Source organism: Agelaius phoeniceus, chromosome 35 (assembly GCF_051311805.1).
Source record: "Agelaius phoeniceus isolate bAgePho1 chromosome 35, bAgePho1.hap1, whole genome shotgun sequence".
In the NCBI taxonomy this organism is placed as follows: Eukaryota; Metazoa; Chordata; class Aves; order Passeriformes; family Icteridae; genus Agelaius; species Agelaius phoeniceus.
The window spans coordinates 2,088,267-2,114,390 of record NC_135299.1 but is presented as its reverse complement, the minus strand read 5'-3'; the positions used below and the strand labels follow the sequence as shown (position 1 = coordinate 2,114,390).

General features: G+C 65.5%; 1 protein-coding gene across 5 annotated transcripts in view; it reads right to left on the bottom strand.

The window, feature by feature from the left end:
* Positions 1–22,592, bottom strand: part of KMT2D (lysine methyltransferase 2D) — a 32,457-nt gene extending 9,865 nt beyond the window's left edge. For 2 of the 5 annotated variants that reach the window (XM_077192559.1, XM_077192563.1), the window contains exons 1-40: positions 22,337–22,592; positions 20,666–20,744; positions 20,446–20,572; positions 20,109–20,362; positions 19,887–19,984; positions 19,639–19,804; positions 19,361–19,526; positions 19,164–19,278; positions 18,929–19,086; positions 17,963–18,822; positions 17,612–17,746; positions 16,655–17,517; positions 16,365–16,478; positions 15,951–16,061; positions 15,746–15,850; positions 15,338–15,519; positions 15,097–15,261; positions 14,899–15,005; positions 14,766–14,807; positions 14,450–14,665; positions 14,225–14,371; positions 14,018–14,134; positions 13,173–13,297; positions 12,901–13,090; positions 12,284–12,358; positions 11,880–11,984; positions 11,591–11,764; positions 11,226–11,310; positions 10,872–11,116; positions 10,525–10,598; positions 10,394–10,444; positions 8,582–10,255; positions 8,251–8,421; positions 7,602–7,750; positions 5,329–7,397; positions 5,113–5,236; positions 4,936–5,023; positions 4,722–4,788; positions 4,179–4,411; positions 82–3,189 (exon numbers count right to left, since the gene is read on the bottom strand). In XM_077192559.1, coding sequence (XP_077048674.1) covers positions 82–3,189; positions 4,179–4,411; positions 4,722–4,788; positions 4,936–5,023; positions 5,113–5,236; positions 5,329–7,397; positions 7,602–7,750; positions 8,251–8,421; positions 8,582–10,255; positions 10,394–10,444; positions 10,525–10,598; positions 10,872–11,116; positions 11,226–11,310; positions 11,591–11,764; positions 11,880–11,984; positions 12,284–12,358; positions 12,901–13,090; positions 13,173–13,297; positions 14,018–14,134; positions 14,225–14,371; positions 14,450–14,665; positions 14,766–14,807; positions 14,899–15,005; positions 15,097–15,261; positions 15,338–15,519; positions 15,746–15,850; positions 15,951–16,061; positions 16,365–16,478; positions 16,655–17,517; positions 17,612–17,746; positions 17,963–18,822; positions 18,929–19,086; positions 19,164–19,278; positions 19,361–19,526; positions 19,639–19,804; positions 19,887–19,984; positions 20,109–20,362; positions 20,446–20,572; positions 20,666–20,714 — 13,104 coding nt within the window. In that variant the 5' untranslated portion in view covers positions 20,715–20,744; positions 22,337–22,592. The remainder of the gene's footprint in view (positions 1–81; positions 3,190–4,178; positions 4,412–4,721; positions 4,789–4,935; positions 5,024–5,112; positions 5,237–5,328; positions 7,398–7,601; positions 7,751–8,250; positions 8,422–8,581; positions 10,256–10,393; positions 10,445–10,524; positions 10,599–10,871; positions 11,117–11,225; positions 11,311–11,590; positions 11,765–11,879; positions 11,985–12,283; positions 12,359–12,900; positions 13,091–13,172; positions 13,298–14,017; positions 14,135–14,224; positions 14,372–14,449; positions 14,666–14,765; positions 14,808–14,898; positions 15,006–15,096; positions 15,262–15,337; positions 15,520–15,745; positions 15,851–15,950; positions 16,062–16,364; positions 16,479–16,654; positions 17,518–17,611; positions 17,747–17,962; positions 18,823–18,928; positions 19,087–19,163; positions 19,279–19,360; positions 19,527–19,638; positions 19,805–19,886; positions 19,985–20,108; positions 20,363–20,445; positions 20,573–20,665; positions 20,745–22,336) is intronic. The other 3 variants (XM_077192560.1, XM_054649361.2, XM_077192561.1) reach the window with 2 other exon arrangements.
* Between the last annotated feature and the right edge of the window lie 3,532 nt (positions 22,593–26,124).

Below are 26,124 nucleotides of genomic sequence, written 5' to 3'. Positions count from 1 at the left end.
AAAAGGGGGAAAAAGGGGGCATGAGCCATGCCAGCACAGTCCCTCACCCATCTCACCCCCAGCCCAGCCTCTCCTGCTCACCTCCCGGCCCAGCAGCAGTGACTGTGGCCGTGGCTCCGTCCCAGCGCTCCGGTTCTCCATGTGCCCATTGAGCTCGCCTGGGCTCTGAGCTGAGAGCTGCACGTTCTTGGCCCGCAGCAGCTTCTGCAGCAGCAGGTGCCCAGCCTCGGAGCGCCCACCCGGGGCCAGCAGGCTGTTGGCTTGGCTGTCCCCAGGGTCCCCATTGGCCTCTGGTTTTGCTGTCTCGTCTCCATCCACCTCACACTGCGCCACTGCCGCCGCCTCTTCCTTCGGCTCCTGCTTCACCAACACCTGGGGGGCTTCACCTGCTGCAGGAGCCCCCTCTGGCACAGCCCCATTGATGCGGGTCTCAGCAGGGTCAGCTGGGTCCACCCCAGGTGCCTCGGGGTCCCAGGGGCCGTGTGCTGGCTCAGGGAGGGCCCCGCTTGGCGTGGGAGTCAGCCCTGGCTCCGTGGGTGCTGCAGGGCTGGGGGCCAAGGCTGGGACCCCTGGTGGTGTCTTCTTTGGCTCTTGGGGGCTCTGCTCGGGGCTGGCCAGGTGCTGGGGGGCACAGCCCAGGGGTGAGGGGGCTGGTGGCGTGGGGAGGCGGATGAGGCCGGGCTGGGGGCCACGGGCAGCCAGAGCTGCCTGAACCAGCTCAGCCAGGGGCTGCTGGGGAGGCTGCCCTGGCAGTGCCCGCCCCGCCTCGGCGGCAGAGCCGCTCTGTGCCTCTGCTGGGGCATCTGCCCTGGGCTGGAAAAGGGACCCCATGGGACGAGGGGGCTGGCGGGTAGTGGGCAAGCTGTAATCCGGGGCCTGCCCGGGGAAGGGGCCAGGGGTCCGTAGTGCCTGGTTCTGCTGCAGGAGGCTCTGCTGGTGCCGCTGCACCAGGAGGGCCTGGAGCTGCTGCTGCTGCTGCGGCGTCAGATGCCGCAGCTGCGGGTTCTTGGCCAGGACACCCTGGAGCTGCGCCCGGATCTGGCCCATCACCGGCCCTGGCACCTGCCCCAGGAGACCTGGGGGGAGAGTGGCCGTGCCCGACGCCGGCCCAACTTTGTGCTGAACGGGGCTCTGGAGCCGTGGGGGCTGTGGCTGCCCTGGCAGGGCCCCTGCCACCCCCTTGCCTGGCTGCTCTGGGGGCCGCGGTGCCGGCACCATGGCCTGTGCTGGGCCTGTCCCACAGCCCAGGGGTTGTTCTGCCACCCCAGCCGTGTCCCCGTGCTGCTGGGACAGCTCAGGGTGGACAGCCCCAGGGCTCTGCAGCGGCGGGGCCAGGAGGGCACCTGGCTGCCCGGGGGCTGCCCGCATAACACCTGGCTGTGGGGAGCTCAAGAGGAGCTGCTGGCCCTGCCCTAGCTCAGCCTGGTGCTTGGGGGCTGAGGGGTCGCCCAGCCCTGGGGGGTTCAGGGCTCCCTGCTGCTCCCCGTGCAGCTGCCCCCCACTCTCCCCACCCTCAGCGTGCAGGGCGCTGCCGTCCATCCCCGCGGGCTGGTCCTTGGCAGCCAGGACCGCCGGGGCCGGCTGCATTCCCTGACTCAGGTGCAGCACAGAGGGGGCCTGGCCCCCCGCCCCGTGCTGCGGAAAGTGCTGGATGGAGGGCTGCCCCTGGCCCAGCCCCAGGAGACCTGGCTGGGCAGCCGCTGCTGAGTTCTGCTGCTGCTGCTGCTGTGGAGCCAGCAGTGCCCGAGACTGCCCCAGCTGCTGGGAGAGCACGAGCCGGTGGCTCAGCAGCCCTGGAGTCTGCGGTGTCAGCTGGGGCGAGCCCAGCACCCGCTGCTGGTGGGGGGCCAGGACGACCTGGCGCTGGCCTGGGGGGTGGCCCAGCACACCAGGCTGGTGCTGCAGCCCTGGCCCGTGGCCCAGCACGCCTGGCTGCTGCTGGGGCGAGAGCTGCTGCACCAGGAGGCTCTGCTGGCTGCCCAACAGCCCCGGCTGCTTCGGCACCATGGGCTGAGCCCCTGCGCCGGGCTGTGGGGCTGGGGGCTGCTGCTGCTGCTGGCCCAGCAGGCCAGGCTGCCCTGGCACGGCTGTTGGCTGCACTGGGGCCTGGCCCAGCACACCTGACTGCTGCATGGATGCCTGGCCCATCATGCCTGGCTGCTGCAGCGATGTCTGGGCCAGCACACCTGCCTGTTGCATTGAAGTTTGTCCCATCACACCTGATTGCTGCATGGACGTCTGTGCCATGATGCTCTGTGGCTGCATCGAGCTCTGTCCTATCAAACCTGGCTGTTGCATGGACGCCTGACCCATCACACCCTGTTGCTGCATCGATGTCTGTCCCATCACACCTGGCTGCTGCATGGACGCCTGTGCCATCACACCTGGCTGCTGCAGCGATGCCTGTCCCATCACACCTGGCTGCTGCATGGAGCTTTGACCCATCACGCCCTGTTGCTGCATCGATGCTTGTGCCATGACACCTGATGGCTGCAGTGACGTCTGTCCCATCACACCTGATTGCTGCATGGCTGCCTGTCCCATCACACCTGATTGCTGCATGGCTGCCTGTCCCATCACGCCCGGCTGCTGCATTGATGCTTGTCCCATCACGCCCGGCTGCTGCATGGCCGCCTGTCCCATCACACCTGGCTGCTGCAGCGACACCTGTCCCATCACACCTGGCTGCTGCATTGACGTCTGTCCCATCACAGCTGGCTGCTGCTGCAGTGACACCTGGCCCAGCATGTTCTGCTGCTGCAGTTTCTGTGCCAGCTGCATCCTCTGCAGCTGCCGCTCCTGCATCAGCCGGCTGTCAGCCGCCAGCCCGCGCAGCGCTGGGTTCCCGCTGAAAAATGCACCGGAGGATCCAGGTCCGGGGGCATTCCCTACAGGCTGCTGCCCCATGAAGGACAGACCCTGCTGCACGGCCATGGACACACCGCCCTGGGGCAGGCGCAGCCCCCCAGGCTGCCCTGGCTGCTGCCCCAGGCCCTGTGCTCCCACCAGGGCTCCCCCGGGCTGCTGCACGCCGTGCGCTGACAGGAGCTGGCCTGGGAGCTTGGACATGAGGCGGGGGCTCTGCGAGGGGCTCAGGGCCATCACTGCTGAGGCCTGGTGCTGGTGCTGCTGCTGCTTGTTGCGGTACTCAGCCATGAGGTTGGTGTGCTCCTTCTGCTGCTTCCGCACCTGATGGGGATGGCAGGGTGTCAGTGCCAGGAATGGCATGGAATCAGTGCCAGGAATGGCAGGGAATCAGTGCCAGGAACAGGGAGACAACACAGCCTTAGCACTAAGGATGGTGGGGCATCAGCAGCAGGAATGGCACAGATTTAATGCCCAGAACAGGGGAACAATAGCAGCAGGAATGGCACAGATTTAATGCCCAGGACAGGGGAGCAATAGCATCAGGAATAGCACAGATTTAGTGCCCAGGACAGGGCAGCAATAGTATCAGGAATGGCACAGATTTAATGCCCAGGACAGGGCAGCAATAGCATCAGGAATGGCACAGATTTAATGCCCAGGACAGGGCAGCAATAGTATCAGGAATGGCACAGATTTAATGCCCAGGACAGGGCAGCAATAGTATCAGGAATGGCACAGATTTAGTGCCCAGGACAGGGCAGCAATAGCATCAGGAATGGCACAGATTTAATACCAAGGAAGGGGAGGATTAGCATCAGGAATGGCACAATAACAGTGCTAGAAATGGCACACCACCACCAGCAGAAATGGCACGGCTTTACTGATGGGGATAGTGAGGCATCAGCACTAGGAATGGCACAGGATAAATGCTGGGGACAGTGGGGCATCAGTGCTAGGAAAGGCACAGGATAAATGCTGGGGACAGTGGGGCATCAGTGCTGTGGACAGCAGGGCATTAGTGCTGGGAATGGCAGTGCATTAGTGCCAGAACAGCAGGGCATTAGCTCCAGGAATAGTGGGACATCAGTGCCAGGAACAGCAGGGAAGTAATACCAGGACTGGCACAGCATCAGTGCTGAGGACAGCAGGGCAGTAGAGCCAGAAATGGCAGATTGACTCTGAGGAAATCACTCAGTTTGCACTGGGGATGGCACAGTGCTGAAGTCAGGAATAACGAGGCTGGCACTGGGAACAGCTGGACATCCCATTTGCACCAGGGACAAGGTGCCCACCCACATGCAGAGTCCTACCTGGTCCAGCTGCTTCTGGATCTTGCTCTGCTGCTCTGTCACCAGCTTCAGCTTCTCAGCATCAGCCTCGGGGAACTCCCGCCCGGCTTTCTTGGCCGTGCGCTGCTTGGCACAGAGCGCCTTGCGGGACTTGCGGTGCGCCCCGATCTGCTCCTCCAGCACCTTCAGCTGCATCTGCAGCAGCTGCTGCGTGTGGAACAGCCACTCCTCGTACTGCCGCTGGTCAGCCTCGTCTGTGGCATGGGGAGAGGGCTCAGATCAGTGGGGACACCGGGTAAGCAGAGACCTTGGGTCAGTGGAGACCCCGGGTAAGCAGAGACCCTGGGTCAGTGGAGACCCCCAGGTCAGTGGGGACCCCCAGGTCAGCAGAGATCCCAGGTCAGTGCAGACCCCAGGTCAGTGGGGACCCCCAGGTCAGCAGAGATCCCAGGTCAGTGCAGACCTCCAGGTCAGTGCAGACCTCCAGGTCAGTGGGGACCCCAGCCCCAGGGCCAAGGTGAGCCCTGTCCCACACCACACCAGCCCTGCCATGCCAGTACTCACTGATGACGCCCTGTGCAAAGGTGGGTGGGTTGGGGCGAGCCTGGGTTGGGTCTGTGCCACTCCGCTCCTGGAAGGAAGAGGAATGTTTGGGATACATTATGTGGATTTCTGTCCTCTCCCCACAGACTCCATCTCCTCAGAGAGATATAAAACCAACAGTTCTGGCCTGCCATTCCCAAGAGACCCCTGCAGACCCTCTGGACACCCCACTCACCTGCCCACTCCCTGCCAATAAGTGGTTCTGCATCTCAGAGACAGCCGGGCCCCCCGAGAGCCGCTGGGCCAGCAGGGAAACCTGTTGCCTTTTGGGGACACACACAGAGATGGGCTGTGAGCCAGAGCCAAAGCAACCTGCCTGCCCCACCCCGTGCCCCCCAGACCCCCCTGTTACCTGTTCATGCCTGGGGCCACCCCGATGCTGCCCTGAGCCATCACCTTCTTGATGCCCTTCAGTGCCACCATCTTGGCCTTGGCAATGGGGTCCATGATGTCCTCGGCCGCAAACTTGTCCAGGTCTGTTGGGACAGAGACCACAGCACGTTCAGCCCTATGCCCCCCACCCAAAAGGGCCCTGTGCTCCCCCAAAAAAATCCCCCCCAGCCCTTACCTGTGTCTGGGAAGAAGCTGTTGGCCAACTGCTGCTGCATGACGAGCTGGGGGGGCTTCAGGCCCAGGCTGGGGGGCTGCACCCCGGCCATCGGCTTCTGCACCAGCACCTGCTGCTGGCTCTGCTGGGGCTGCCCCAGGGCCACCTGCACCCCGTGGGGGGATGACAGCACGTGGGGCTGCCCAGAGCCCATGCCCATGTGGGGGGCCAGAGCTGGGCCCTGCTGGGGTGCATTGAGCCGGGGGGGCTGTGGTGGCAGCAGCGGTGGCCGGGCCACCAGCCCCAGCTGGAGGGGAGTCTGAGGGGTGCCCAGACGGGGTGGCTGCCCCTCGGGAGGCTGCCCAGCTGCCCCTGTGTGCAGCATGGGGTGCCCTGGGGCTTGGAGGTGGGGGGTGCCACGGGGCAGGTGGGCTGACATCTGCTGCTTCTTCTGCAGCTCCTTCTTCTCGTGCTCCAGGAGGTCCTCGATGAGCAGGGGCAGCTCGCTGGCCACCAATGAGCTCTCCATCTTGTCCAGGTCATCTGCTGGCGAGTGCCGGGCACTGCCCAGCCCCAAAGCTCCACTGTCCAGCTCAAACTTCTCCAGCAAGGGGTTGCTCTGGCCACCCAGCTGGGCAGCTGCCAGCCCACGGCCAGGGCCGGTGTAGGGGTCCTTCTCCAGCACGGGGACACCAGCGTGGCCACTGTTGGAGAACTGAGTCATGCCGAGGCGAGTGGGGCCGGTGCTGGAGCTCAGGAGGGTCTGGCCAGGTTTGACACTCAGCCCCAGTGAGGCAGAGATTTTATCTGTGCCTTGCACTGCTTCTGACTTGATGGGGGGGCCAGTGGTGGTGAACTGGCAGGGTGAGGTCTTCAGGCAGCCATCCTCCAGCTTGGGCTTGACATCAGTGGGCAGCGAGCCGGCCTTTGCCTCTGCACCCTGCGCCTTGAAAGTTGGGTCAGGGGCCAGCACAGTGCCCGTGGGGCAGGCAGAGAGTCCCAAGCCCATCCCAGACACCAGTCCTTCCTTGGGCACCTCCTGATCCTCCGCAGATGGGGTCACATCTTTGCTGTCCCCAGGGTCAGGGAGCTTCAAGGTGGGTGCTGGTGGCTCTGTCTTGAGCTGGGCCTCACGCTCTGCCTTCTCGTTGGCCGACTCCACCAGGCGCAGGTGCTCGTTGAAGATGTCCTTCTTGTCACCAGTGTCCAGCTCGGGGTCAGTGTAGGCCAGCAGGTCGAACTCGTCACCATTCAGCAGGTCATCGAGGTGGGGGTCTGCTGTCTCCAGGCTGTCCAGGTTGTCCAAGTCATCATCCCCTTTGGCCACATCTGGATCCAGGCTAAGGTTGGCCAAATCATCATCATCTTCCAAGTCCTTGTGGGAGCCAAAGTCGTCGTCCAGATCAGGCTCCACGGGCACATCGCAGGGCAGCCGCCCCCCCTCCAGGCTCAGGTGGCTTTTCCCTGGGGCCGGCGCAGGGTCTGGAGTGGGGCCATCCTTGGGACCCTCGGGGCGGAGGGTGGCACCGGAGGACAGGGGGCGTGGAGGGATGTGCTGCTGCAGCTCCAGGGTGGGTGCTGGCAGTGGAGGTGCCACCTTGGCGTGGGGCTGCTGGTGGCTGTTGCCCATCTCAGCTCCCTGTGGGGACGCGGGTGGCAGCGGTGCTGGAACCTTCTGGGATGGCAGCGCCTGCAGGGGCATGACGGGGGTGCACAGGGCCTGGGGGGTGCCCTCCTCCCCGGGCAGGAAGAATCGAGGCCGGGGCGCCTGGGGGGCAAAGGGAGATCCCACCACACCCCCGGGTCCTTTCTGCACGTTGTGTCGGAGCTCGATGAAAGGAGCGCCCAGGGCGGCTGGCGAGGGGGGCACGGCCTCGGCAGGGGTGGGCAGGCGGGTGCCCAGGCTGCCCATGGGGGTGCCAGCGGCCGGGGGGGCGAAGCGGGAGGTGACAGGGAGCCTCAGGGCTGCCACGGCCGCTTGCTGCTGCTGCTGCTGCTGCCAGAGGTGCTGCTGCTGCTGCTGCTGCTGCGGGGATGGTGATGGGAAGACCCCACGGGGGTAGAAGGCCTGGGGGGGCCCCACCGCCGCCCTGGAAGACACCGTGGTGTTGGCACCAGCTTGGCACAGCCCCAACACGCCACGTCCCATCCCTCTCGGGCTGTGCCAAGCACCTGAAAACCCACAGCCATCCCCTCCCTCCAGAGTGATCCCCACGAGCTGGGGGTCCGGGTGTGATGTCTGCCAGCTCCCACCCGTGCATGCTGAGCCTGTGGCCCTGCCAGGGGGCACCCACCGCCCGCTGATGTCCAGCATGGCTGGCGTGGCCGCCGGTGGGGGCCGGGAGAGCCGCTCGTCCTGCGTGAACGCTGCCTGCACCATGACAGAGCCGGGCAGCTTCCCAGCGCCTGCTGCCGTGGCCAGAGTCCCGAGCAGAGCCTTGTCCTGCAAGAAGGAAGGAAAAAAGAGTCACCCATCCATCAGCCACATCCCCCCCTCTGTGCCCCACCATCAGCCACATAATCCCTCTGTGCCCCACCATCAGCCACATCATCCCCCTTGTCCCTCCATCAGCCACATTCCTCCACCTCATGCCCCACCACCAGCCATATCCCCACCATGCCCCTCCATCAGCTGCATCCCCTCTGTGCCCCTCCATCAGCCACATTCCCCCCATGCCCCTCCATCAGCTGCATCCCCCCTGTGCCCCTCCATCAGCCACATCATCCCCCCATGCCCCTCCATCAGCCACATCATCCCCCCATGCCCCTCCATCAGCCACATCATCCCCCTGTGCCCCACCATCAGCCACAGTCCCCCCATGCCCCTCCATCAGCTGCATCCCCCCTGTGCCCCTCCATCAGCCACATCCCCCCACCCCATGCCCACCATGCCCCTCCATCAGCCACATCCCCCCCATGCCCACCATGCCCCAGCTCTCCCACCTGTGCTGGCTGGTACGGGGCCATGCCCCGGCTCAGCTCGAAGCTCTGCCCGCTCTCAGGTGCCCAGCCAGCTGGTGAGGAGGAGGCGGCAGCAGCCGCGCTCTCCTTCTCCTGCCGAAGGCTGTTCCTCTGGATCTGCTGGCGGATGAGCAGCTCCCGGAGCCGCTGGCGCTGAGAAGAATTCAGAATTAGAGCCCAAAGTGGCAACAGGAACAAAACCAAAAACCAGCCATACACAGAGTGGCCATTAATGCCTTCACAGCCCCAGTTTTTCCCTTTCATTCTCTCCCAAACCCAAATGGATGCAACCAGATCCCAGGAGAGACCTCACCTGCCGCTGCTTCTCCAGCTCCGACTGGCTCATGGTGCCCAGAGCCCCATCCTGGGCACCAGGCAGCTCCGCCAGGTCCCGGTTTGGGGGTGCTGAGAGCCCTGCAGCCACCTCCTCCCTCTTGTCGGCCGTCAGTCCCAGCGCAGCGCGGGGCAGGAAGGCTCCAGAAGGGTCCTGCTGCTGCGGGGGAGCCGGGGGCTGCGGCGGCAGCACTGACGGGGGCCGCAGAGGCGAGAGGCTGTAGGAGTCAGGGGCGGCAGTGCCAGGGCCCAGCGGGCTGCTGGCCTGGTGGAAGCTGGGGGACGAGGCGTAGGCCGAGCTCTGGGGCTTCCCAGAGCCGTAATGGCTGTTGATCCCGTGGGGCTGGTGGGATGGGGAGCCCTTGAGTGGCTCTGAGACAGCTGGGGGGAAGGTGAAGCGCATGGGGGGCTGGCTGCCCGGGAAAACGCTGGCACCAGGAGAGCGGGCAAAGGGTGGCTGTGGCCCTGCTGCTGCCTTGGCATGGGGGTCACCTGCTGGGGCGCCCCCAAAACCTCCGCCAGCCGCCCCCACTGATTTGAACCCCGGCTCCGGCATCTGTGGACGAGGGGGTTTGTGCAGTGGGGTGAAGGGATCCCGGGACTGCGGCCGGGAGGGCGGCTGGGAGTAGGGATCAGGAGATTGGAAGCGAGGGGTGACTGGGGACTGGCAGAAGGCTTCGTTGGAGAGAGGGCGGGGGGTTAGGGGCGACTGGGAGCTGGACTGGGACTGGGGGCTGGCGGGGATGCGGGAGAAGGGCTCAGAGGGCAGGGAGCGGGGCGGGAGGGCACAGCAGGCCTCGGGGGGCTGCAGCCGGGGCGTCAGCGGGGGCTGTGAGTAGGGGTCCAGGTAGGGAGACTGACGGTACAAATCGGGGTGGCCTGGGGGTGAGGGGGCCAGGGGATGGGGGTCAGGGGGCCGGTGCCCCAGCCCCGGGCTCTGCGGCTCTACCTGAGAGACCCGTGGGGTCATGGGGGCTTTGAAGACGTCGGCCGCCTTCAGCTCCGCAGCTGAGAGGTGGGGGCCACCTGGGGAGTCCCCATAACCCATGGCAGAAGCATAGCCAGGTGAGCAGACCCCCAGGCTTCCCCCATCCTCCTTCTTCACATCCAGACCCTTCTTCTGCTCCCCAAAAGGCAGGGGAGAGAGCAGGGCCTCAGGGGGCCGTGCCCCAGGACTCCCTGGCACCGAGAGGTTGTCCAAGGAGGGGCACCGGGGCTTCAGGAAGGGGTCAGGGGTGCCAGGTTGGTGCCGGGGGGTGCCAGGCGGGGTGGGGTGGAAGTCAGGGGGAGCACGGGGGGCTGTGAGGGGCTGGGGCTGGCTAGGGAAGGGCTGGAAGGCAGCCCCCGACGTGGGGCTCTGGCCCAGGGGCGAGGGGAAGCGAGGCTCCAGCGCGTAGGCCGCGCCGTAGGGATCGTGCGAAGGCACTTGGGCAGGGGACTGGGGCGGGAGCTTGAGGAAGAGCTCGCTGGGAGACTCAGGTCCCCCTCCAGCACCCGCTGGGGGCTTCAGGAAGCCCTCGCCGGTGGCGGGGGGGCTGCTGATGTAGACAGGCTGTGCCCCCGGCGGTGCCGGGATCCGCAGGTGCAGCGAGGGCCTCTCAGGCTTGCGCAGTCCCTCCCCTTTGGTCTGCTTGTTGATCTGGCTCTCGGCCTGCTGCAGAGAGAGCCAGGCTGTCAGCGCTGTGGGAGCCCTCCCGCCCTCCCCACGGGTTGGGCACGGGCTGGGGTGGGCACAGCAATGTCCCCCAGGGCTGGGCCGGGGCCGCCGGGCACCTCCCCGCGCCTCACGTACCTTCTGCACCTTGTTGATGCGATGAGCCGCCCGGTTATCTTTGGCCTTTTGCTAACAAAGACACGAAGCCAGCTGACTTGCAGCCCCCCGGTGCCCCGGCCCCACCACCCCACTGACCTCCTGGCACTCACCAAATATGGAGCTTTGTCCGTGGCAGGGACTTTCCTCCACAGCTTCATGATCTGTTTGCAGCGGCTCGACCAGTCTGGGAGTCCAGTACGAGCAGATACAGGGGAGGAAAGCAACGTTAGCCCGGACCTGAGGAGCACACTCCTATCCTTGGTGGGTCACTGTCCCACCCTCATGTGAAGGGACAGCCCAGGAAACAGAACTGAGACCCCCTGCCCACTTTAAAGAACACTTCAGTGGCAGAACAGCTGGGATGTCCCCTCAAAAAAGGAACCAGGTGAGTCACACTCCACCCATACCCTCAAACCCTCACCCCAAAGGGGCGGCTGCAGCCCCCCTAGAGCCCTACCTGGATAATCCTGCTTGAGGTTGGGGAAGTTCATGTTGGCGTAGAGGACAGGGGAGATGGTGGAGAGCTCACCCAGCTCCTCGTCCTTCTCCCAGCGCTGCAAACTGCGCTGGTTGTAGGACAGCCCGTCACCCTCGCCCTCCGTCGTGGGCGTCGTGGGGGTCGAGGGGGTGGTGGCGGCCGAGCTGCTGGCCCAGGGGCTCTCGGGCTCGCAGTGGTCTGGGCTGAAGAAGCCACTCCGCTCCCTGAGTGGAGAGGAGCGTCACAGGTTGTCAGGTTGTAAGGAAGAGTGGGTCTCAGGACACCCTGTATTTCAGTTGCTCCAAGGAGGGGACCCCCAGCTCCTCTAAGTACCTGTTATCGAGGAATGGGGACTGGCAGACCCCCGAGTATGAGTCCAAGGAGACAGATCCAGAGAGTGAGCCCAGGGAAACGCTCCCTGTGAGGGAAACAAGATGGGTTGCAGGGAAAGCAAAGCTAGGCCACAAACCTATATCTACCCTGGGGGTCCAAACAACTCCCAGACAGCACAATCCCAAAATTCCTTCCTAGATTCACCCCCAGAGCAACAGGGAATACCCAGGAGCCTGTGCTCTCAGATACCACAGGCACCATTGAGCGAGTGAGTTTGGCTTTCCTGAGGCTGGAAACAAGCCCTGCCCTTCACCACACACTCCAGGGACCTCCTGGATGATGGGGGCTCTGCCAATTCCACCCACCCTGCCCCGAGAGCTGCAGGTCTCCTTGCAGGAACGGCCGCTGTGCTCGGCTGGGGTCCTGCCCGGCCTCCATCCCCGCGGCCACGCAGTTGAGGGGCTGCTCCCCGCGCTCCGCCGAGCCCAGCACGTCCTTGAAGAGTTGCTGCACGTCTTTGCTCTCCATCTTGGGCAGCTCTGCAGAGGCAAACGCAGGAGGAGCTGGGTGCAAATACCACACTGATGGGGAGAAACCTCGGGGTCACGGTCCTGGGACCCCTTCAGCAGAAGAGGGGGCACAGGATGGTCTCACCTTCCGTGGGGATCTTGTCGAGGTCGGAGCTTAGCGCTCCCTCGCCCGGGGTGGCCGGTTTTTCAGTGTCCCCGCGGTCTGGGGAATCCTTGGGCTCGTCGGCCCCTGAGGAAAAATCAGGAAGTGGCCTGAGCCCCCTGGGGACGCCCTGCTCAGGGTTGGGGACCCCCATGGAGCAGCCCCCGCCACCCAACAAGGGACACGAGTGCCTCGGTCCTCCAGCGGCGCCGCGCCACAAGGGGGCGCTCTAAGCACCACTCTATGGTCACCGGCATCATGGGACTGACCATAGAGCTCAGCCCTGCCTAGAGCGGATCCCTCAACCATAGAGTTTGGTCTCGGTGGCTGTGGGCGCCCTGTGCCCCGTGGAGGACTCGGCTCTGAGGGTCCCACAGGGGTCTCACCCAGCTCCTCGGCCTTGGCGTCGTCCTTGCCATCGTCATCGGGAGCGGCGGCGCTGCCGTCAGTGCTGTCGTCGCCTGCAGGGTAGCCCAGGATTCAGTGAGCAGGGTCAGGATCACCCCGAGCCCCAGCGTCCTCCATCAGTGGTGATGGCCGCCCCTCACAGCCCCTCGGCCTTCTCCAAGGAGCCTCAGAGCCCCCGGTAGGGGTCTCCAACAATCCCAGCGACCTCCGATAGCCCCTCAAGACCCCCAAAAACCCAGGGACCCTGAACAACCCCCTCAGCCATCCCCAGCCATCCTGGGGACTCCCAACAACTTCCAACAAACCCAGGGACCCATATTAACCCCAAGGACAACCCCCAACAAACCCCAACAACCCCAGCGACCTCCGATATCCCCTCAAGACCCCCAACAACCCCAGGGGTCCTGAACAACCCCCTCAGCCATCCTAAGGACTCCCAACAACTTCCAACAAACCCAGGGACCCATATTAACCCCAGGGACAATCCCCAACAAGCCCAGGGACCTCCAACCCCACTAGGAACCCACAAGAACCCCTCACTAACCCCTGTAACCACCCCATCCTGGGTTGCAGACCCACTCCTGGCCACACTCACCTCGGGGGTGGGTGGGGGTCTCCCTCCTGTCCAGGGTGCCCCCCTGCAGTGCCCCAGCGAGGTTGGGGTCCCCCTTGGGCCTTGGGGCACCCTGGCCCAAGGCGGGGCGGGCGGCCCCATCCCCAACCCCGCCTGCTGCCAGCAGTGCCTTGCGGCTCAGGTCCATCAGTGCCTTCCCAAAAAACGCCTCCTGCAATGGGAGGGTTCTGTCAGCATGTGGGGGTCCCCCCATCCATCCCCCCACCCACCTCCAGCTCCCCCATCCATCCCACCTGCAGGTACGGGGGGAACATGTCCTCCAACTTGCTCTTCTTGCGTCCCCGGCGCTTCTTCTTCTCATCCCCCTCTCCTGAGCCTGGATCCAGGCCAGCCTCGGCTGGGACGTCACCAGGAGCCCCTGCAAAAGCCCCCCCAGCAATGAACACCCACGCCCCAAAAAGGGGCTGGGGATGGTCCTGTGCCACTGGTGAGGTGCAACCTGAAGGGCCCCGCACATCCCTGGCGGTGAGAAGGGAATGGGAAATGGAGGGAAGGGAAGGTGTGGGAAGGGGTGGAAGGAAGTGGCAGAAGGAAAAGGGGGAAGGGGGGGAAAAAAGGAGAAAAGGGGGGGGGAAAGGGGGAAAAAGGGGGAAAGGGGAAAAAAAGGGGGAAAAGGCAGAAAAAAAGGGGAAAGGGGGAAAAAAAGGGGAAAGGGGGAAAAAAAGGGGAAAGGGGGAAAAAAAGGGGAAAGGGGGAAAAAAAGGGGAAAGGGGGAAAAAAAGGGGAAAGGGGGAAAAAAAGGGGAAAGGGGGAAAAAAAGGGGAAAGGGGGAAAAAAAGGGGAAAGGGGGAAAAAAAGGGGAAAGGGGGAAAAAAAGGGGGAAAGGGGGAAAAAAAGGGGGAAAGGGGGAAAAAAAGGGGGAAAGGGGGAAAAAAGGGGGAAAGGGGGAAAAAAGGGGGAAAGGGGGAAAAAAAGGGGGAAAGGGGGAAAAAAGGGGGAAAGGGGGAAAAAAGGGGGAAAGGGGGAAAAAAAGGGGGAAAAAAAAGGGGGGAAAGTGGGGGGAAAAGGAGAAAAAGAGGGGAAAAAAGGGGGGAAAAGGGGCAGAAAGGGGGGAAAAAGGGGAATCACTGGGCCCTACCGTCCTCAGGGTGTCCCTCGGTGCTCAGCCCCTCACGCCCCACGTCTGGCAGCACTGCTGAGACCTTCTTGAGCCGCGTGTGGGACTTGCGCTGCCTCACCATGAACCCACCGATGCCTGGGGGGCAGAGAAGGAGTGGGGATCACAGTGGGGTCACAGAAGAGCCCAGAAGGATTCAGGGCCTGCAGGACACTGCAGGACACTCACCAGGCCGGTACGGTTTGCGCTTCCTCTTCTTGCACTCCTCAGGATCCTCCAGCCCCTTCCCCGAGTCCCCATCGGCTCCAACATCGCGGTCAGGGCTGGCCGGAGCCTCCAGCTTGATCTCACACTCCATGTGCTCCACACCCACTGCTGGGGGGTGCTCGTTAGTGGGACCCAATGACACCCCAACACTGCCACCCCCCCGGCTCTCCCAGCAGGAACACCCACCATCAGCTTTGAGCAGCTCATCGGTGTCCAGGTCACCGTCCTTCTTGTCCTCAGGGCCCAGGGGGTCGCCCCCCTCCAGCCCCCCATCCCCGTTGAGGGTGCCCGGGCGGCCCTTGCGCTGCCGCCGCTTGTGCAGGGGTGACAGGGTCAGGTTACGCAGCACGGCCATCCCCGTCTCCGTCAGCCACACGCCCTCGAAGCGGAAATACTGCGGCTCTGAGGGGACAAACACCAGCGTTGGGGACACATAGCAGCACTGGGTGCACGGCCAGATGATGGCACAGCCCTGGGAAGCCCAGCAGGGCAATGTACGTACCTGGATCCTTGGCTTTGATCATCTCTGCAGAAGGCGCGGGCGCTGCGGCAGGAAAGCAGAGGAGCAGGTGAGTCCCACACCCCTCAAACGCCCCCCCAGATCCCCCAGAGTTCCCCCTGCCCCATGAACTCACCGGGTTTGACCACATAGGGCTGGCAGGCGCTGCAGTCAAAACCTTCATCCGCAGCCTGCTCCACCTCCTCCTCAGTGAAGAGGCTGTCACACGCGGCGTGCAGCCACCTGTGGGAAGCACGGGGGACCCTCAAACACCACAGCCTCCCCCTGGAGGACCCCAAATTCGAGCCTCTGGAGCCCAGGGCACGGTGCTCACCGATCGCAGTGCCGGCACTGGATGAGCAGATCGTCCTCCACGTATTTCTCACGGCAGAAGGGGCAAACAACCAGGCTGGCACAGGGTGCACAGTGGGTGTAGTTGTTCTGCCACTCGCAGTGGAAGCCAGGGGATGCAGCCCCACACTGCACACAGCACACGCACCTGCAGAGAGGTGCCCAAAGGGTCAGCACCCCAAATTTAGACCCCAAATTTGATCCCCTCGTGTCCCCCCACACACCACTTGCACTTCCAGCCGCCCTTGGGCACGGTCTGCAGCGGAGGGTCCAAGCAGTAGGTGTGGTAGCTGATGTCGCAGTCGTCGCAGAGCAGCAGGCGCGAGGGGTCCGAGGCTTTGCCGCACACCTCGCACACGATGCACTCCACGCAGCGCCAGCCCTTCAGCAGCATCACCTTGGTGATCTGGGGACGTGGCAGGGCACCCACGTGAGCCCTGGGCACTGCCACGAGGGTCCCCAGGCTCGCTGTGACAACTGTGGGGAACCCCACATCCACACCCCAGGGCTTGGCATGGACATGCCAGAGCACAACTCAACACACAAGGATGGGCCAGGCATGACCTTGTGTGTCCTTGGGGGGCACAGCCCAGTTCTGGGGTGAGGCTGGGGGTACTGGGCCCCCTCCTCACCTTGCTGTTGACACAGTAGGGGTGGTAGCACTGGGAGCACTGGGAGCAGGCGAGCAGGTGCCCCTCAGCCCCGCGCCCGAAGCTGCCGCACACCACGCACATGTCCTGGGGGGGAGAGGTTGTGAGTGAGGAGACACAGCTGGCAGAGGAGAGACAGAGTCTGTCCCACCCTGTCCATCTGTCCATCCTGCCATGCCCTGGTTACCTGCATGAGCACAAACTTGTCTGTGTTGGAGAAGAGGACGACTGTGTTCTGCATGGTGTCATCATCATCCTCATCCTCCTCCTTGCTGGGTGAGCTCTCCACATCAGCGAGCTGAGGACAGAGAGGGAGGCTCAGCACTGAGGACGCCCTCTCTGTGCAGTCTGGGGGGCACCAGGAAGATGCAGGGCCAGCAGAACCCCTCCCCAGGGGGAAGCTCTGTACCTGCCCTATTTTTTGTGGTGAAGCCCCCAGACTCAGCAAAGGTGCAGGCATGAGACCCCATAAGACCCCAACCCACCCCACACTAAGGGCTCTTAAGCCTTTCCATGGGAGAGATGATAAGGAAGGGGATGGGGGAGACTCTCAACAGCTCAAGGATTCCCTGGATCCCACTCTGCCCCAGCCCAGCCTTACTGCTAAGGTGTCAACAGACGAGGTGGTCGACTTCAGGCGTGCACGGCCTCGGCCCCGGCCCCCGTGGGAGCCACCTCGGGGGCGTCTCCGCCCAGGGAAGCTGCTGCTGCGACCCTGTGGCCAACGGGAGAGGGGAGTTCCAGCACTGGGAGGCCCAGTGGGACCCCCATGCCAGGGCAGCAGAGGGGCACTGCCCCCATCCCACCCCACCAGTGAGGGGATGTGGCCCCAGCAGGGCGCTCAGGGCGAGGGGTCCCCCCAGGATTGTGGTGAGGGGAGTCCCCCTATACCTGCTTGACACGGGAGCGCCCCGGGGAGCTGCGGCGCCGGCTCTTGTCCCCGTCCCCTTTGGCCGCTGGCTCGAAGAGCAGCGAATCATCGGTCTCAGCGCCCAGCGGCAGTGACCCAGCGTCCTCCTTCTGCAGGCTGGCGTCAGCAGAGGCCGGGCCCAACTCAGGGGACAGAGACCCCCCACCCTCAGGGTCTGGGGACCCCAGCAGCGGCTCCGAGCCGGGGAAGCTGCTGCTCGTGTCCCCCTGGCTCAGGTTGGAGATCTCGTGGAGGATGTCGGGCCGTGGGCGCAGCGCGGGGGGCTCGGGGCACCCCTCGTCCCCGTGGCCCAGCAGCTTCTCGCCAGTAGTGCACACCTCCATGGGGGTCTCAGGGCCCAGCTCCTCCGCTTCCAGGAGCAGGGGGGACCCTGAAAGGGACCCTTTGACTTCGGGGTCCCCCCCAGCCCGGCTTTCTTCCAGGGCATCCTCCTCGCTGAGTGGCGGGGAGCTCCCACTGGTGCCCTCCCTCTCCAGCCTCGGTGCTTCTTCTTCCTCCTCTTCCTCCTCCTCAGGCAGGCTTGGGAAGGGCCCCAGCTCAGGGGCTGGGCTGCCCTGGGGGGCATCTGCAGGGGGGCTGGCTGGGGACTCCCCCTCGGCACCGGCCATCTCCATCTCCTCATCCTCAGGGGGCTCGGCGGGGGCCAGGGTGACAGCGGGAGAACCCAGGGGTGGCGGTGGGGAGCCAGGGGGGTCGGTGTCCATGGCGATGCCAGGGCTGCCAGGGGGCTCGGGCAGGGCTGGGGTGGGGGGCTCGAGCACCTCGTCCTCCTTGGCATCAGGGGAGAGCGCTGGGGTCCGTGCAGGTGAGATGGCACGGAGAGCTGGGGGTAGAGAGAGGGGGGAAGAGTGAGATATCACAGCCCCCCCAGAGACATCCACCCCCCAACCCCAACCCTGGTGTTTCCCCAGACCCACCTGGGGGAGCTGAGGGTGGGGGTGTCATCTCAGGGGGCAGAGAGGGCTCTGGCTCCAGCTCCATCTCCTCCTCGGGGAGCACCTCTGGAGCCAGGGCTGGTGCTTCCTCTGCCACTGTCACCTCGGGGAGGAGACCTGGGGGACAAGGATGGGGTGAGGGAGTGTGAGGATCCCCTCCATCCCCCCTGTGCCACCCAGCCTGGAACTGAGAGGCAAGACTTCCCCCCCACAGCTCCCAAAGTACCCCAAGAGAAGGAATACAGGAATGAGGCAGAGCCCCTGGTGCAGGACCCCCACACCCAGCGGAGACAACAGGAGGGAAAAGAGGACAGTGAAAAGTGCCCAGATTACCTGGTGGTTTCAGGTCCTCCTCGGGGGGCAGCTCGCTGGGGACCGGCTCTTCAGGGGGCAACTCAACAAGGGGGGGCTCTTCAGGGCTCAGCTTCTCGGGGGGCAGCGCTTCGGGAGGAGGGTCCTTGGGGAGCAGCTCGATGGGGGGAGGTTCACTGGGGGGCAGCTCCTCGAGGGGCAGCTCCTCCAGGGGTGGATTGTTGAGGGGCAGCTCATCGAGGGGTGGCTCATTGAGGGGTGGCTCTTCAAGGGGAGGAGGTTTGGGGGGTGACTCGTTGGGGGGCAGCTCGTCAGGGGGTGATTTGTCAATGGGCAGTACTTCGGGGGGCAGCTCATGGGGGGGTGACTTTTCAAACGCTGGTTTCTCAGGGGGCAGCTCAGCAAGGGGAGGGACGTCGAGGGGCAGCTCATTGTGGGATTCACTGGGGGGCAGCTCCTCGAGGGAGGGTCTGTCAGGGGGCAGCTCAGCAAGGGATGGTGTCTCAAGGGGCAGCTCCTCACAGGGAGGCTCCTCAGGGGGCAGCATGAGAGGAAGGGGCTCCTCAGGGGGCTGCACTTCAGGAGGCTGAATGTCAGAGGGCTGCGTGTCAAGGGGCGGCTGATCGAGGGGCAGATCATCTGAGGGAAGTTCTCCTGGGGGTTCCTCACTGGGGGGCACCTCCACAGAGGCCAGCTCGCCAGGAGGAGGTTCAGCATTGCCTGGGAGAGCCTCCTTGGGGTCTGGGGGTGCCTCTTTGGGGTCTGGGGGTGCCTCTTGGGGGTCCACGAGGGGCTGCGTCTCCTCATCACACCCCACAGGCTCCAGCTCAGGCGGGGGCACGGGCGCATCCGTCGAGTTGCTGGGGACAGGGGACTCTGACCTGGGATGGGGGAACCTGGGTGAGGGGACAGCGCTCAGGCCATCCCGTCCCCCCACCCACAGAGGGCCTGAGCCCCCTCCAAAGCAGCACCCCCATCCCCACTCACATCTGGGCAGGTGGATCAGGCTGTGGTGAGGGTTCTGGCGCCGTGGGGACATCGGCCGTGGCACGGCGCTGCTGGCAGTCCCCACACACCTCCGAGCCCGGGGACCACTGGCAGCTGGAGTCGGGGTGCTGGCCACAGTCTGAGCAGACCCAGCAGTTCTGGGGGAAGCAGAGATATGTCAGGGGGTGCAGTGGGGGGCAGGCACCCCGCACCCCCGAGTGAGAGCAGGACATACCTTGCACTTCCAGGAGCCGGTGGGGAGGCCCTGGGTGGCTGGCTCCGTGCAGGAGGTGTGGTAGCCCTTGTCACACGCCTCACACACCAGCATGGCAGAGTCCTGGCCGGGCTGCCTGTAGGGCAGAGGGGCAAGCAAAGGCTGGGACCCCTCCTTGGGTGTACACCCCCTTCCCCACCGCAGGTCTGGGGGCTCACCTGCAGGTTTGGCACACTTTGCACTGGGGGCACTGCCAGCCCGAGCGCTTGCGAGGCGTCAGGGAGATGTTCAGGCAGGCCCCGTGGAAGTGCTGCCCGCAGCTGGTGCACAACACCAGGTCCTGCAGCTCGCCCGGCCCCTTGCACACCGAGCACCGCGCATCCTCTGTCAGCCACAAGAAAAGGGGGTCAGGGCCGCCTGCTCATGGGGTTCCACCCTGCTGGGAGCAGGGCAGGAGGGTCCCAGCACCCAGGGGGGTGTCCCCAGCCCCACGCACCCATGTCCACGGCCTCAGGCACGTGCTCAGGGCAGAGCAGCCGCAGGGTCTTCATGGACTGGAAGCAGCCGCTGGCGGCGGCGCAGGGGAAGTGGTAGAGGCGGGAGCAGCCGGCGGCCGCCCGGCACGGGATGGTGGCCCCCGCCCGCCCGCAGCGTTCACATTTCTGTGGGCAGAGGAGTCCAGGGGGTCAGCAAGTCTGCAGCAAACCCTGCCACCCCCCTGAACCCCCTTTGGGATCTGCTCACCTGTGAGATCCCTGAGAAAACAGCTCTGGCCACGCCGGCCACCTCCGGCCCCTCACCGGCCGCCCAGGCTGCACACCAGTGGTGCACCCAGCAGTGCCCTGTGGGGACGAGGAGTCAGGGACAGCTTGGGGACACGCAGGTGGCAGAACGGGGACACTCAGGGGGCAGGATGAGGACATTCAGGTGGCAGGATGGGCACTCTCATGCTATGATCACACTCACCCGTCGGCTCGAAGAGCTGCGCTGGCGTCACCCCCTCGGAGAAGCCAATTTGTGCCAGGCTGTCACCCGCCAGCTCTGGCTCTGGGGGGAGCTGGCTGGGCCCTGGGGGAGGCCCTGGGCCGGGCCCATCAGGGGGCTCGTGCCCCGCCAGCCGCTCGGGCCAGTCGGGCACCGGCTCGAAGCGCTGCAGCTCCCGCTGCCCGTGTAGGCTCCAGTCCCCACAGTTGCAGAGGGCACAGCGGCGGCCCAACGGGCTGGGAGGGGACAACAGGGGGTGTCAGGGACATTTAGGACACCTTTGATAGCTCCACGCCACCCCCGAGTCCCCCACCCTCACCTGGCAGCCTCGGGAGGTCCCTCCGTGCCCGCGTTGTCTGGCTCTGGCCCCGCAGAGGCTCCTTCAGGGGGTTTCAGGGGGTCCCCCTCGGCGCTGCCCATCTCCTCCGAGGCCATGACCCCATCGGCTGTGGGGACAGGGGGTGTCACCACCACAGGGCAAACAGGGCCAGGTCCCCAAAGTCCTGCCCACCCCGGCAGGGTCCCTGTCCCCGGCTCACCTGGCGTGGCTGCGTCCTTCTCCTCGCTGGGCACCTTCTGTTCGTCCATCCTGCCTCCGGCGTTCCTGGGGGGCCACAGCTGGAGGGGGGGGACACCCATCAGCACCAGGGATGGTGGCACCTTCCCTGGCACCCTGCAGCCTCCCTCTATCCAAAGGACAGGGCAGCACCTTCCCATTGCTCCCCCAAACACAATTTATAGGCTCTGGGATTGGGAATGTCCCCCCAGAACAGGGGGTGGCACCTGCCCCACAGGGGCCCAGGAGACCCCCTGGCCTCCCCCATCATTCTCTGCCCACCAGGTCCTCCCCAAATCCAGCCAGTGCCACCCCAATATATCTGGGGCAACCAAACCCCCGAGTGACCTCGATTTAGGGGGATCAGTGACCCCAGCTCTACCACAAACCATCACCCCAGGGAGTCACCGAGACCCCTGAGGAGCCCTCAGGACCCTCCCAGCAAAGCTGGAACCCCCACGTGGGGAATAATTCATGGGAATTTGGGATGCAGCAAAAAACAGGGTCCCCACCACCAGCATCTGCCTGTGCCCCCATTTCCTCAGGCCCAGCACTGACCCTGCACAGCACACAGGGGGTCCCGGGATGGGTATGAGGGGAGACTCACCCCAAAACACGACCCACAAACAGGGCCCTCAGGACCCTCCCAGCAAACCTGGGACCCCCCAGTGCCTCCCACGTGGGGAATATTCACGGGGAATTTGGGATGCAGCAAAAACGGGGTCCCCACCACCAGCACCTGCTTGTGCCCCCATTTCCTGAGGCCCAGCACCGACCCTGCGCCGCACACGGGGTCCCGGGAGGGGTACGGGGGGGAGACTCACCCCAAAACACGACCCACAAACCCACAGCCGCCCCCTCCCACCGCTGCCTCAAGTGCACCCCAAAAACCCCAGAGGGCTCCAGCACCGCGGGGGCAGCGAGGGGGACCCCAAACCGGAGCACGGGGCACGCACGGGGGGACCCGCGGGCACCGGGATGGCCCCAACGCAGAGTCCGAGGCACCGGGGAGCGGGGAACGCACCGGGGCAGCGCCAACCCCCCGAAAACCCGGGAGGGCGCGGGGAGGGTCCCGGCGCGGGGTTGGAAGCGCCGTGTCCCACCCAGCACCTCCCTGGCCCCGGTTCCCGGTGGGCCCGGGGCTATTCGGGCCCTCCCCGGAAAGGCTCCGGGGCCGGGGGGATTCGGGCCCTGCCGGGAAAGGCTCCGGGGCCGGGGGGAGGCCAGGCCCGCGCCCCCCGGTGAGCCGAAACACCACGCGAGGACACCACCCCCCCCACACCCTCCCCGGTGCTCCCGGGCCACGCTTCCCCCGCTCCCCGGTGCAACCGGGGGATCGAACCGGCCAGGCCCCGATCCCCGGCCCACCGCGGCCTACGCTGGCACCGGCACCGGGCCCCGAGCGACGGGCCCGGCCGTACCTGCGCTACACCCGCCCGGGCCCCGCCGGTACCGGACACAAAGGCGTGGGAGCCGCGCTCTGGGCCCGGCCCCGGTCAGGCCTTACCGGGAGCGGCGGCACGGCGGAGGCGGCGCGGCCCGGAGCCCGCACGACCGCGGGGCCGCTCCTTCCGGGGCCGCCGGGGCCCGTCCCGCCCGCGCGGGCCCCACGGCGGGGCCGTTTGCACCCCCGCGCCCCCCGCCCGGTGCTCACCCCCGCGGCCGCCCTACGCCGACGGGCCTCGGGGCGCGGGGCGTTCGGTGCTCCCCGGCGCGGCCATTTCCAGAGGAAAGTAGGTCCCGCCGCCCGCCCCCGCCCCGCCCCGCCCCGCCCGCCCCGCCGGGGCCGCCGCCGCGCTGGGTCCTAAGGGGGAGCCGCGGAGCGGGGGGCGCCGCCGCTCCCGCACTACTTTGGGCGGCGGGGGCTGCGGGCGGAGGGAGACGGTGCGCGGCGGGCGGGCGCTGCGGCCGCGGGGGGGGGGGGGGCGCGGGGGGTGTGACGGCGCGCGCGCGGCCGCAGCGCACGCTGCCGGGCGGGGCGGGGGGGGAGATCCCTCCGCCGCGCTTAACCCCGGCGGCGCCGGGGCGGGAGCGCACGTGGGCACCGAGGGGGCGGGGCTAGAGGAGCCAAGCTCCGCCCCCCCACCCCGACCGGCACCGGCACCGGGGAGGCACCGGGGATGGGTAGAGGGAGGGCTCCCGGACCGCGATGGGGGGGGGGTGGGATTCGGGATGGGGATCGCCCACGGTGTCCCGGGCCGGTGTCTCCGTTATCAGCCGGTATCAAGGTTCCCCGTAGGAGCCGCCGGGACAGGTCCCGGTGTATCCGGAAGAGCTGTTGTGCCCAGTGCCGGTGTCCCTGTACCGGTCCGGGAATCCCCGGTAGGCGCAGCCGCCATGCCCGGTCCCGTGGTTCCCGGTAGCAGCCGCCATGCCCGGTCCTGTGGTCCCCGGTAGCAGCCGCCATGCCCGGTCCTAATCCCCGCTCATTGCCACCGCGTGCTGCTGCTGAGCCACGGTCCTGCACCACCATGCACGCCCGGTTCCGGTATCCCCGGAGCAGCCGCTCCTGCTCCCCCCCGCCCCAAGGGGTACACGGGGCCGGTACCCCCCGTTTGGGGCCACATCAACCCCCTCGGGGAGGGGTAGGGGGGGGTCAGACCCAGGCCCCCCGCGAGCCCAAACCCCCGAACCAGAGATCTGGGAGGGCAATTGAGGGCGTGCAGACCCCCCGGGCTGCCCCACCCTGGTCCCAGCACCCCAATAACACTTCATGCCCCCCCCCCAGCAGCTCCTGCTTCTCTTTACCACCATAATTGTGTAATTAGCAACAATTAGCCCGACTGGGTGGAGATAAGCCACAAGGGGAACCGCAGCCAGAGCCCCCCCCACCACGCTCACAAAGTTCTCAGGGGGAGAAATGGGGGGGACAGGGCTGAAAAACCCCCCAAAGGTCCCAGTGAGGCTCTTGGGGTGCTCAGTCCCATGAGGAGGGGGCACATCCAGGCTTGGAGGGAGCCTCCCCCCCCCCAAAAAAAGGAACAACCCCCCCAATCCAGGGGTTTAGAGACAAAACAAAGTTTAATTGTTCCAGCCCTGACTCCCACGGGTCCGGGGGAACAACACCCGCATTCAGCCCTGGCTGCCGGAGCAGGAACGGCCCCGACCTGTCCTTGTGTGTGTGTGTGTGGGGAGGGGGGGCAGCAGAGAACCCCCAGCCCCCTGTGAGCCCCACAGGCTGTGCAAAGTGAGGGGCTCCCCCCGAGGAGGGCCCTGGGGAGGGGTCTGTCCCACCCCCGGGATCACAGCAGGCTGGTGCATCTGTCACAGGAGTTGTCAGTGCGCTTCATGAAGATCCCCGTGGTCACTTGAGCATGAGGGGACATCAGTGGCAGCGCATTGGGGCTCCAGGTGGGCTCTGTGCCCCACACCTGGCTCTCCTTGGCTGAGGACTGGAGGAAAATGGCCCCTCACAACTCCACCACCTTCTTCCCTTCATCTGTCCTCACCTCCCAGCTGGGGACACAGCAGGACAGGCAGGACGTGCCAGGGGGACAGACAGACAGACACACAGGTGGGACCCCAAACCCCCCCAGGCCTCTCCTCATCTCTGCAGGGCCCAGACCACCCTGGGACCCCCTCCCCAGGAGGGGCAGCACCTGCCACGTCCTCCCCCAGCTCTCAGCTCACCTGGAAGCTGTGGGGACAAGGGGACATCGAGGCACTTCCTCCCACCGAGGTGTCCTCCCTGTTCCGGATGACCCAGAGGGGTCCTCCCTGTCCCCCAGTCTCGGGGGCCCCTCAGGGAACCTCACCAAGTGGATCAGGATGGAACTCTGGATGCTGATGATGATGGAGCGTGGCAGGACTCGTCCTGGAGGAAGGGGGGACAAAACTGGTGGCAGGGGTGGCTGCCCAGCAGCCCCACAACACCCCCCAGACCCCCCAAACTGCCCCAGCAGCCCCACAACACCCCCAGACCCCCCAAACTGCCCCAGCAGCCCCACAACACTCCCCAGACCCCCCCAAACTGCCCCAGCAGCCCCACAACACCCCCCAGACCCCCCAAACTGCCCCAGCAGCCCCACAACACCCCCCAGACCCCCCAAACTGCCCCAGCAGCCCCACAACACCCCCCAGACCCCCCAAACTGCCCCAGCAGCCCCACAACACCCCCCAGACCCCCCAAACTGCCCCAGCATCAGGTGGAACTCCTCCTTGCCCACTGCCACCACCACCTTGGAGGCTGCAAGGCTGGCACCAGGTCGGGGGGGCTGCCTGGGACCCCCCAAATCCTCCCCTCAAGGCTCAAACCCACTTCCATTTCATTCCAGGGGTACCTCAGCCCTCAGCACAAGGTTTTGGGGCACCCCCCACAGAAATGGGGACACTTCTGTCCTCATCACCAGGGGTCCCACAGGGGCATCAGGAAGAGAGACCCCGGGTGGGCAGCCCCCTACTCACCCCCCCGGGACTTACTGCTCTCCACCGTGGGCTCACAGCCCAGGGAGGTTTTACCGGGTGGGGGGAAACAACACGGCTCGGTGGTCCCGGTATCACCCCGGGGGAAGGGACGAAGAAACGGGAACCCCTCCCGGTGGGGCTCCAGGGGACACAGATCCGGGACTACAGCGGGTCTCGGGGAGGCTGAACACAGCCCCGGGGCTACAGGAGGTCCCGGCGAGGCCGAACACAGCCCTAAACCCCCACCTGGGGAGGGGTCCCACTGTGATGAGCCTCTCTGGTACACCCGCCGTTACCGGTAATCCCCAGTGGAGCAGCCCCGCTCTCAGGTACACCCCGGGAACGGACCCCCGGAGGGCAGGGCCGCCCTTTCCGGAGCCCGGGACACCCCCAGGCCGAATCCCCCCGCACGGACCCGGGGTTCGGTAACCGGGGATGAGAACGTGGCGGGACGGCGCGGGCGGGCGCGGCAAACAGCGCAATAAAAGCGCCCGCCGTGCCGGGGGGGCGGGGCCACCGCCACTACACCGGCGGCCGCACGTGACCACAACACCGCCCGCCCGCTCCCATTGGCTGCGCCGGGCGAAGGGGGGCGGGGCTAAGAGGCTGCGCATGCGCTTTAGCTGGAGGGGCTCTCCATTCATGAAAAACGGAGGGAAGGGATGTGGCCACGTGGTGGTCGCGAATCTGAGCGGGAATGGGGAGGGGGGGTGTGAAAAATGCGGGTTTTATCCTTGGCTTTTCGCAAATATTCAAATGAATATTATATGTGTTGTGTTAGAAAGTGATGTTGTACTAATTCTCTTAAGTAGTGCGTTAAATATAGTTTTAGGTTATAACAAAATGTTAAAATAGAAACTATGCTCTGTAGGATACTTTTTTCTAAAGAAAGGACTCGCACCGGGATAGCAGCCACAGGACACCTAAATCTTTTAGAGAAAGAGAATTTATTGCTCCATTATCAGGAGAAATAAACTTTTTCCCGCCTCGCTTGGGCAGGAAGATTCAGATTAGGATTCAGAGGAAGAAGTTGACACT